General features: G+C 42.6%; 1 protein-coding gene across 2 annotated transcripts in view; it reads left to right on the top strand.

Annotated features, from left to right (window-relative positions):
• The first annotated feature begins 632 nt into the window (after positions 1-632).
• The window catches only part of SEC63 (SEC63 protein translocation regulator), a 53751-nt gene continuing 42311 nt past the window's right edge, over positions 633-12072 (top strand). Inside the window, exons 1-2 of one of the 2 annotated variants that reach the window (XM_075862243.1) lie at positions 633-897; positions 10919-11018. In XM_075862243.1, the coding sequence (XP_075718358.1) occupies positions 774-897; positions 10919-11018 (224 nt within the window). In that variant the 5' untranslated portion in view covers positions 633-773. The remainder of the gene's footprint in view (positions 898-10918; positions 11019-12072) is intronic. The other variant, XM_075862242.1, reaches the window with a different exon arrangement.

Here is a 12072-nt window from a genome sequence, read left to right as displayed (position 1 = left end):
ATGCGGGTCCCGTTTTCCCATATCTTTAAAACTATCGAGGGATCCGTAAAAATGGAAGACAATTGGACATGTTCTAATTTTCAACTGACCCTTCACGCGGTCCATTGAAACAACAGCCGTGTGAACGGCCCATTGAAATACATACGTCCATGTAACGGCCATTGTTTTCATGGTCGTCACACAGACGTACACGACGGTCATCTGAATTCGGCCCAAAACTCATTATCACAATACCACCCAAAATGTTATCCCAACAGCTCACCAGCAAAAAGACTGTGGGTCACCTGAAACTGGACACTCAGTGGGTCATAAAGGGCAGGACATCCCACCATGTTACCAGACTTTACCTTTCCAAACGGAACCACCAGAGCTAATACTTATCTTAAATAATATATTGCTATACCCAATGCTCTGTAATGGTTTCAATCTAAATGGGCTATTTCTGTTGACGATATAAATCCTGTACAGCACGTTACACTGCAACCTTCCACTGTGTGTTCACATGTGTCTGTTTCTAATAAAGTTTATTCAAATAACCCTGCCATGTATACGTTGTCATTTTCTAATAAAGTTTGTTCAAGGAAATAACACGTATTCTATGCCCGTCGTCGCGAGGTTTGCTTGGTGGTGATGCGATGTGTGGGCGTGACAAGGAAGAGGTGGGCGGGGCCTTCGCCGGGAAACGGCCGTCGGTCGGTCGGTGTTCAAGTGTCGTGAGCTGTAAGGAGCCCAGTTACGGCTAGTTTGTCCGGCAAGTAGAGGAAAGGGCAGCCATGGCTGGCCAACAGTTCCAGTATGACGACAGTGGCAACACGTTCCTCTACTTTCTGACCTCCTTCGTGGGACTGATTGTCATCCCGGCCACATATTACCTGTGGCCCCGTGACCAGAACTCGGGTGAGGGTAATGGAAAAAGTGATGCCGGGGCTTCGAGAACTGGTGGTGTACACAGTCTCTATGTTTCCTGTGTATGTGTATGGCTCCTTACACCACAGTGCTGCCATGTCTGCAGCTGGAATGGGATGTGAATGAGAAATATACAGCCGGTTCTTGGAACAATGCCTGGGTGCTTACATGTCCTTGATTTTTCTAGTGATGTCATAGGGTCGTGGATAAGGTACCATATTGTGAGGAGTGTTATATTGCTGGTGGTAAAGTCCTCATCCGCACACCCCACATTATCTATGGTAGACACCCATTGACCCTAAAGACACATTTAGGTGAAGTGTGAGATTCCGCAGGCTTCCAGGCAGGCAATAGAATCTGAAGAATAGCCAAAAAAATCCAACTTGTTCAATCCGTTTTCTCCAGTCATCGCCGTTGTGACCAGGGCTGCTATTTGTAATATCTGACCCTGTACAGTCAAATGGACAGGGCCCTTACGTCACCTCAAGTAGTGTGTTTTGGGTGGGCTGTAGTTATGTCTCATAAACAGTCTGATATTGCAACACAACCCATTCAGATGAATCCAAGGCTATGTTGCAATTTATTCACAGCACTTTTGGAGTGGCTCTGGGCAGAGACAAGCTGAAGGGGTCACTGGTTTTTCATTTTAGGCTATGTTTACATTTGCGCTTACATATGACGGCAAGTATAGCACTATGAGCGGTCGAAATGATAAAAACCTTAACTGACCCCTGACGGACACACTGACAATGTAGTCCATCTGGTGCCTTTGGGATCCGTCGTACCTCTATGAATGGTAGCCGTAGCGCAGATGTAAACAGAGCCTTAATTCGCCATCTGTGGGGGTCCAGTCAGTCACTCCCACCGATCAGACACTGATTCCATATAGTATAAACGTGCTTAATGTTAGTCATTGGAAATTAACCGACTGTCCAGCCCCCCCAGGATTAGACCGTAAATGTTTATTTACACGAGCAGATAATCGTCTTAGGGATCTTTGATATGATTGCTGTAAGCGATCGATAGCGATTTACAGAGCAGTATTTACACACAATGTTACTGTCTCAATAATTGTTAAAAATGTATCGTCCGGTTGTCTGTGTTAGATCTGCTATCAATCAAATGAATCATGTTTAAAGTGTAGCTAAGCGTTAGACAAACTTCTGACATGTCATAGAGACATGTCAGAAGTTTGGATTGGTGGAGTCCGAGCACTGAGACCCCCAAGCAATCTCTAGAACGAAGCAGCTGAAGCGCTCGTGTGAGCGCTCAGCCGCTTCGTGTCTGTTCGGCTTTTTCCGGAAATTAATGTATCGGTGTATGTACACAATAGAAAGTCTATGAGCCCGTACTCCGATACATCGGCTTTCCGGAAAAAGCCAAACAGACACGAAGCGGCTGAGCTCTCACACGAGCGCTTCATCTGCTTCGTTCTAGCAATTGGTGGTGCTCGGACCCCCACCAATCCAAACTTCTGACATGTCACTATGACATGTCAGAAGTTTGTGGAATATTTAGCTACACATTTTAAATACCATAATGTCAGAATGACCAACAATTAGTATAAACGATTATTTTGTACGATCAACAAGCGTTTTATCGCTAGTCGTTCAGTTGTAACACCTACTCGCATTAATCTTTTATCGTGCACGATCACTCAGTGCTGTTATTTGCTCATGTAAATGACGCTCAAAGTGTATCTAATATTTCATGTGGCTTTTCAGAATAAGCTGTCATATGTGTTCATAATAATAATCTTTATATAGCGCCAACATATTACGCAGCACTTTACAATTTAGAGGGAACATGGGAGAGTTTGGTGAGGGGAAGACCGACTAGTAATGAGTTACAGTAGTCAAGACGAGACTGAATCAGAGCAACCGTAAGAGTTTTGGCTGTTTCCCCAGTGAGAAAAGGGTGGATTCTGGAGATGTTTTTGAGGTGAAAATGACAGGAGCGTGAAAGTGATTGAATGTGAGGAGTAAAGGAAAGATCTGAGTCAAAACTAACTTATAAGGAATACGACTATTTCTGGTCATTTTATGACTTTAATTCTTAATTATTATTATTATTTTTTTCTTTTTGCAGTTTTCCCCTCTACAGGCTCTATCTCTAATTCTCAGTTTCCTTTGAGCTAGTGGTGCGTAGTTTAACTGCTGTCATGTCTTCTATACTCAGCACATAGAGAAAAAGAAAGGATCCTGCTCCCCTATTTCTATCATGTATATATTTAGATAGAAGTTGTTGTAGCAGCATGAGGAGATTATACAGCAGTGCTGAGCATTGTAGCTGAGAATCAAGCACTGAGATGAGATATAACTCTTCCCAGGAAGCTGCAGGACGTCTCTCTCCTTGTCTTTCTCCTCTCACTCTGTTCCCCTCCCCTTTCCATAGACTTCTATGGGCAGCAGCGTTTGTGTCTCGCTCCCCTGCTCCCCCTCCATAGACCTCTATGGTCAGCGTCTGTCTCTCCAGCTCACTCCTCCCCTCCCCCTAGATTTCTAGGGGCAGGCTGTGAAGAGACATACCCCAAACTCCTGCAGTCTGTTTGTAACTAAAGACAGATTTTAGTTGAAAACAGAGGGTGGGTAGCAGACTACAGGAAGGGAGACACCTAGTGGCAGTACCTTCACACAGAATTTGGATGTATAAAACAACTGAATTTTAAAGAGGCTCTGTCACCAGATTTTGCAGCCCCTATCTGCTATTGCAGCAGATAGGCGCTGCAATGTAGATTACAGTAACGTTTTTATTTTTAAAAAACGAGCATTTTTGGCCAAGTTATGACCATTTTCGTATTTATGCAAATGAGGCTTGCAAAAGTACAACTGGGCGTGTTGAAAAGTAAAAGTACAACTGGGCGTGTATTATGTGCATACATCGGGGCGTGTTTACTACTTTTACTAGCTGGGCGTTGTGTATAGAAGTATCATCCACTTCTCTTCAGAACGCCCAGCTTCTGGCAGTGCAGACACAGCCGTGTTCTCGAGAGATCACGCTGTGTCGTCACTCACAGGTCCTGCATCGTGTCAGACGAGCGAGGACACATCGGCACCAGAGGCTACAGATGATTCTGCAGCAGCATCGGCGTTTGCAGGTAAGTCGATGTAGCTACTTACCTGCAAATGCTGATGCTGCTGCAGAATCAACTGTAGCCTCTGGTGCCGACACGATGCAGGACCTGTAAGTGACGTCACAGATCTGCACTGCCAGAAGCTGGGCGTTCTGAAGAGAAGTGGATGATACTTCTCATCAGAAAGCCCAGCTAGTAAAAGAAGTAAACACGCCCCGATGTACGCACATAATACACGCCCAGTTGTACTTTTACTTTTAAACACGCCCAGTTGTACTTTTGCAAGCCTCATTTGCATAAATACGAAAATGGTCATAACTTGGCCAAAAATGCTCGTTTTTTAAAAATAAAAACGTTACTGTAATCTACATTGCAGCGCCGATCTGCTGCAATAGGAGATAGGGGTTGCAAAATCTGGTGACAGAGCCTCTTTAACAGTAAGTAAATTACAAAGCTGATTTGTATCCGGTATTCTATTAGATTAGCAAAAGCTGTATGAAAAGTTAGTGTCCATTTAAGGGGAAATCTGAAGTTAGGGTGACATCTGTTGCCATTACTACTTTTGCAATTGCGCCATCGGCTCTTAGCTGCCACTGAATTCTTGATGTAGAATTTACATTTTCTGCTGAGTGACCATCCACCTGGAGGCCTTGTTTTTTTATTTTTCAAAAGATTGCATATATTTCTGTTATGCCAGATATAAAGTGTAGGTCGTTTTATTTCCCATTCTCCAATTCATCAGGAGTCTTTTTTTTTTTATTTTTTTTTATTTTTGTGTAATTCTTTCAGTTATTAGTACTTTTAAAGGGGTTGTACCGGATTCAACGTTTATCACCTATTTGCAGTGGTGAGGAACTTGTATAGAGCCGTCTTCAAACATGCGCATTCCGCTACATGCAATGTCTGTGGGATTAAAAGAAACAGCTGAGCGCTATGCTTGTGTTTTTTCCACGTTTCTATAGACTGAGTATAGCGTCAGTGCTCATGCTCGACTTCCGCTCCATTCAATGGAACAGAGGGTTTAGGACCCCCGTTCGCGTGATCAGTGGGGGTCCAAGTGACCAGTCAACTATCACCTATTCTTATAATTGTTGATTCTGGTACATCCCCTTTAAGAGAATAAAAATGTTACAACCGGTTCTAAGGTAATGGTTGCCCTGGTACACTGATGGAAATAGCGGAGTATAGCACTCGACTATCTTCGTCAGTTCTATAGAGCGGTCGTTTCTGGCGTAAATTATTATAAATCTGTCGTTCTGGTGGAGGCCATGCCCCTTTGACAAAACCACGCCCCTTTATCACCCCTTTCAGAAAGTGGCAAGAATGTTTTTTTTCAACCGTACAAACTATGTAACAATTCTAGCGCAACTGTGGCGTGTGCCAAAATGTGCAACTTTTTGCAGCTAGAAACTGGCTTAAACCTGTTGATATATTTTCCCCACTGAGTAAACATCTACAGTAGACGAAAAAGACGTGAACCTCTGTGTTAATGACTTGGATTAAGAGGTAATGGCAAAAGGTGTTGCAATTAAGTAGGTGAGGTTAGAAGTGTGGGCCGAGGCCAGTTGCCAATGATCGGGCAAACGGGTGCACATAAGAAATGCTCATTCCCGATCATTGCCCTGTATAAACAGGGCAATGATCAGGCGATTAACAAGCAAACCCGTTCATCGACTGATTGTATTGTTTATGGAGCAATAAATATTATCTTTGTTGGCAGCACATCTACCTGTGTAAATGGGGAGATGTGCTGCTGACATGATGGTAATTCATGGGAACGAGCAGTGTCCCCATACATTATCGATCATAGCTCCTTGTGAAAGGAGAAAACAAGCGCCGATCAGGGCCGTGTAATAGGACCTTAACTGACAAATCTTTTCTCAAGAAAGATTGGTTAGTGTGAACCATGCCTCAAGGCACAAAACATTCAGAAGAGCTCAGATGTGTTATAGAGAAGGATGAAGTTGGAAAAGCCTACAAAAGCATTGCTAAAGACCTGAATGTACCTCAATCCAGGGTTAAATAAATTTTCTACAAATGGAGAAAATTTAGGACTGTTGCTCTGCTCTCTTGGAGTGGGCGTCCTGTTATCACATTTTAGGATTTGAAACAGCTGGCATCACTAGTTAGCGATCGGTAGGGCTAGACGATTAATCAAATTAATTCGCCTTCAAGGCCTCTGTCGATTTCTGTTTTTTAACAGAATCGTTGAATCGGTTCTTTAGTGGTGCCGTCTAGGGTTGTCCTAATAGCAGAATTTGGCCTTCGATACCGATACTTTGTGTAATATTGCGATACTCGATACCAAAACTATACTTTGCCAACAATAATTAAAAAAAAGTTCTTCCATTTGTTGATGAGGCACTTGGTGTGATGAATTTTGCACCTCCATGTGCCTCACATAGTTATTAACCCCATCATGTTCCTCAGTCATAATGGACAACATTGGGTTAATGTATGAGGTACATGATTGTGTTAATTACTATAAATGTGAGGCACATGGAGGTTCATAATTCAAAATACCTCGTACCTCACATTAATAAGTGAAAGAAAGCAGTTTTTATTTTATAACGGTGTAAGCATCATAAATAACGCTATAAATTTAAGTATGCCCTAACAGGAAATATGGTCAGACAGCCCTGGGGTCCATCAATGGACCCTGGACTATCTGCCCATATATGGTACGTATGTACCTCGATCGTGTCACATGGATTCCCTGTGACCCGATCCAAAGGGCATCCCCCCCCCCCTTCTCATTTACCCTTTGAATGCTGCAATGGTGGTCCGCTTTGATCGCAGCATTCAGGAGAATAGCGGCGGAGATGAGAGGTTCCTCTGATCTTTGCCGTTAGAGCGGGGCTGCGGCTGTGTAATACAGCGATTACCCCGCGCCTGGCAATAAGCGTGTCCGCACGGTCGGCATAAGGTAATGCGGGCGGCACTGCACTAATGAGCACTAAAAACAGAACATGGGGCTGTTTTGTAAGGTGCCCGCCATGTTCTGTCTTCAGTGCCAGCAATCATTAGCGAACCGTTTGAGGGTGCACGGCATACAAGCAGTGTCGATGTTTTGATGCATCATGCAACCCTAGTGTCGTCACTCCATGCTGCAGGACGAAGCTCCGCCCTGCTACTCCTGGTCTGCCCCATCTGACAAGCTGTGGCACTATCTACATGGGCATGGTGGTGTTTTCACAGGATTGGGACAAAAAAAACCCTGACAAAGGAAATCCCTTTGGGGACAGTGATGCGTATTGGACATGAATAACTGACCGTGATTGGGCCGGGAAATCTGGCTGACACACGGACCGTTTTTCACGGTCCAATCACGGTCGTGTGAATCCAGCCTTAAAGGGGTTTTCCCGTCCGAGACATTTATGACATATTCACAAGATATGTCATAAATGTCAGATAGATGCGTGTCCCACCTCTGGGACCCACACGTATCTCTAGAACGGGGTCCCCTAAACCCCGTTCCAGCTTTTTGTGCTCACGCTGACTCCCGACCACTTACTGATTTACGCGGTCGGGAGTTACGCAAACTATGTAACTCGCTGAGCTACGCTGTTTCCGTAACTCCCATAGAACTGAATAGTAGTTACGCAAACTGAAGCTCAGCGTGTTACTTAGTTTCCGTAACTCCCGACCATGTGATCAGTAAGTGGCCGGGATGCATTTTTGGGTGCATATAATATATCGATTAGCTTTTATTACCTTTTATTTTAGGAGAGAATTGAAAATAAGCAGCTATTCCAGCATTGATTTTCACGTTATAAATTTACACCGTTTACTATGCAGCGTAAATAACATGTTACCTTTACTCTATGGGTCTGGACGATTACGGGGATACCAATTATATAAAGGTTTTATGTTTTCCTACGTTTGCACAATAAAAACCCTTTTAGAAAAAAATTATGTTTTTTTGCATCACTGCATTCCAAGAGCCGTAACTTTTTTTTATTTTTCTGTCAATGTGGGTTTGATTTTTGTGGGGCAAGGTGTAGTTTTCATTAGTACGATTTTGGGGTACATGGGACTTAATGATTAACTTTTATTATTTTTTTTTTATGGGGGAATGGCAGAAAAGAGAACATTTTGTGTTTTTTTAGAAGCCGTTCATCTGGCAGTTTAATTAATGTGTTTATTTTATTGTTCGAGTCGTTATGATTGCGGGGATACCATGTATGTGTAGGTGTTATGTGTTTTGACACTTTTACGAAATAAAACCACTTTTTGGGGAAAAAAGTTATTTTATTTTTGCTGTAATCTTTTTATTTTTTCATAAACTTTATTTAACTGACTTACATTATTTTTTTCCTTCCCACCAGGGGACCTCACCATGCGATCTGCTGATCGCTTATATAATGCCTTTGGTATATCTAGTATACCAAAGCATTATTGCCTATTAAGCCATGCCTCTGGCACGTCCTAATAGGCCGCTGCTGAAGGCAGACCTGGGACCTTTTTTAGGCCCCCGGCTGCCATGGAAACCCAACTGCGCCCCGCGATTTCTTTGCGGGGGTGCCCATGGGGTGACAGAGGGAGCGCTCTCCCTCTGTCAAACACATTAGATGCCGTTGTCTCTATTGACAGCGGCATCTAATGGGTTAAACTGCCGGAATCAGAAGGCGATTTGATTACGGCAGGAGCCAGGCTGTGTATAATAGCTGTGCTCCTGCCGCTGATCGCGTGGGTACAATGGCAGTACCCACGTGATCAGAGGACGGATAGATCCGTCCTTATGTGGTAACTAGCTCCTGCGTAGGACTGATATATCCGTCCTTCATCGTAAAGGGGTTAATCAAATTACTGCATTATTGCAAAGGTGTCTTATTCTTTGCCCTCAGCCTTTTGGAAGTTAGGTACACTAGACATTGGTTTTGGACAGAAGCTTGAATTCTTCTCTAGAGCAAGGGCTCCTGGGTTACGGATGTATAAACTTTAGGATTGAATTACTTGTACATATGTGACATTGTCTATAGGCCGGATTTATACTGTGCCAATTTTTTATTTTATGGCAAAAAAATATATGTGTTGATACAAAAAAAGAGCTCTGTCCTATATAATTTCCTCCCTTAAGGATATGCTCCTGACTTTGACTCAAAAAAGCTGCGTGAAAATCTGCCCTGTGTGAATTCGGCCATTCTTTTCTAGGAAAAGAAAACAGCACATTTGACAGTGTAGAAAAGGCACATAAAAATAACTTTGAAACACCTTGTCAGGTTTCTGGTAGAGGCTTATCCCACTTATCTATGGTAGTAAACATACATGAGCTTGCTTGTTTATGGGAGAGTCTGTTATCTAAGGTCTAGCTAAGGGCCTGTTCACATCACCCTTGCCCTTCCATTGACGGGTTCCGTCTGAGGTTTCCGTCAGGTTAACCCCTAAACGCAAACCTAAGCTTCTGTTTCCCTAATCATTGATATCAAATAGCGTTGCGTATTTTTCACTGCGCATCGGCACTCCCCGTGCAGAGCCAGTGGCTGGGAGTGCCGATGTGACTGGAAACTTTGAAGGGCACACCGCACCAAGCAGCGTGGCAGCTCCTTCAATCTCAGGTCTAATAATTGGGTCATTAGACATGCGGTAGGGCTGGGACTTCTGGCCGTATTAAGGACGCTAAATTGCGGCTGCAATACGGCCATCTAAATGAGGCCTTAGTGTGGTTGATAAATGTCCCAGTGTAACCTGGATTTTGGGATCAAAAAGCGCTGTCAAGGGGTAAAAAGTGGCTTGCTAATGTTCCATTTTTCCAATTTTAAAAGGAATCTGTAGCCACAGAAATTTATTTTTATTACCCAAGGAAGTAAAGCAGTTTTGGTACCTTCTTGAAGACGCGTTTCCGAATAATTTGCAAGTAATATTTCTATTGCAATTGGCACTGAGGTTCTGTTAGGGCAGGTGCCATTTTAACTTCCTTATCGCTAATCTTCATGAATTAACCATAATAATCAGGAATCTAGAAGAAGCTGCACGTTCTTCTGAAAATAATATTTTTACCTTTGCAACTAGTTTATACTATGTGTCAAAATGTTTAGACAACAAAGAAACCATGTGCATTTAAAGTCCCTTCCATCTGTCCCCAACTTTTTGACTGCTTTTATTTGCAAGAGTTTCAAGACTAACGCCTCATGCACATGACCATGTGTGCCGTCCGAGTCCCGTCAGTGATCTGAGGAAAGATAGGACATGTTCTATCCTTCCTTGGATTGGAGACTCTAACAATTTTTCACGGACCCGATTCACACGCTAAAGTGAATAGATCCGTGAAGACGATCGGGTGCCGTCAAAAATGGCCCCGAGTGGCACAACTGTCGTGTGCAAGAGACCTAAGGCGACAGGTGGAAGGGAGCATGAATGCAAGATCAGACATGGAGACACATCAGACTACATGTATAGAAGCTGTAGACACTAAATGGTAGGAGATTTTTTTTCATCAAGACTATTTGCAAAGTTGCTTAATTTTTCATTTTTTTTGGGGATGCACTAAAAAAACCAAAACAGGTATTTCCAGGATATAACATTAATTGCCTGTCCTCAGAAAAGGGAACCCAACAGAAGAAGGTGCTGCTGTGCTTGAAATGCCACGCTTTCCCTGCAGTACATGACCGTGTTGGCACAACTCACGAAGAGAATGGCATTGTACTGCATTACCACACACAGCCGCATGGATGGTAGCTCCAAAGCCCCTTCTTTCTTCTCATCAGTGGGGCTAAATGAGATCAGATCCCTCGTAAATGTCCACATGACTAATTTCTAGTATTAAAAAAAATAATAGAAAGTTTTAGGAATGTCCTTATACAATAAAGCCTAAGCCCTGTGTGCATAAGAAACCGGTTTGTTGCAAATATTTTTCTTTACTAATTGTTATGTTAACTAAATGATTAATTTAAAAGGAGTCTAAAATTGTTTAAACTTTTGTCTTGTATTCCCATTTAGAACAAGTACGACTGAAAAACATCCGTCAGGTATATAGAAGCTGTTCATGGTATCAGCTAAAGGCTATAAAGCCACAGCAGAATATAACTCCGACTCTGAAGTAAGTCAAAGTTCTTGATTGTTTTGATCAATGAGCACTTACCACTATAAATGGTTTAAGATTGGGAAGTGTTTTCACTTTGAGATATTTGCCATAGTGAAAGCTTTGTTGGTGTAGCATATTAATGGGGTCACCTCTGCACGTAAAAATGGAAATTTGTCATTTTCAAGATTTATGAAAGTCCCAGCTGCCAGACTCTCGTCAGCTTGACATGTCTGAAAGCCTATTAATGTAGGAACATTCATAATGCAAGTAGTCGATTCCTCCTCTTGCCAAATGAACTCTAGAATGCGCTAGTATTAAAGTGTCTGTTGTGTTCTTAAAACCCTTCATAGACCAAGTAGACCTTGTATATGTATATCAGAGTCAGGAAAACAGTGGCCATAAATGAATGCACTTGATTAACAGATTTTCAGTATGTTCTAAGTAGTGGTTGAGTAATGGGTATCAAGGGACCTGATGTCTGCAAGGGTTTCTCCATAATTACAGCGCCAATGTGAGCCTGTGCTTCACACACCAGAAAAGATGGGGTTATAGACTTTTATTTTTTTTAATGTGCACTCTGTTATTCGCTTTATGCCGTTGAAAACAGGTAATATCAGACTGTTCAACGATTCTTTATTTCAAATTTTTAGTCTGCGTGTGTGTAGTTGACAGCAGGCCTCTCTATATGCTTGTATGCTTCTTAAAGGAGTTTTCAGGAAGTCAAACATCTATGGCCTATTCTTAGGGTAAGGCCCATCAATGTGTGATCGGTGATCGGAAACCCTAAATAGCTCTGTTACCTTTTCTCTGCTAATCCCTCACCCTCACCAATAAAGCACCGATGGCCTTTCCTAAGGATAGGCAATTAAGGAATGTTTGACTCCTGGAAAACAGCTTTAAGACCACTTATGACAAAGCAAGAAAAAATTTATGTTGAGCAGTATTTGTCTGTTGACCACTTTTGCATTGGAAACTGTCAGAGCTTTTAAATATACTATAGAGCAGAGGTCAGCAACCTTTGGCACTCCAGCTTTTGTGAAACTACAATTCCCAGCATTGACATGCTGGG

Source organism: Rhinoderma darwinii, chromosome 4, assembly GCF_050947455.1.
Source record: "Rhinoderma darwinii isolate aRhiDar2 chromosome 4, aRhiDar2.hap1, whole genome shotgun sequence".
NCBI lineage: Eukaryota > Metazoa > Chordata > Amphibia > Anura > Rhinodermatidae > Rhinoderma > Rhinoderma darwinii.
This window is presented reverse-complemented; position numbering and strand designations above follow the sequence as displayed.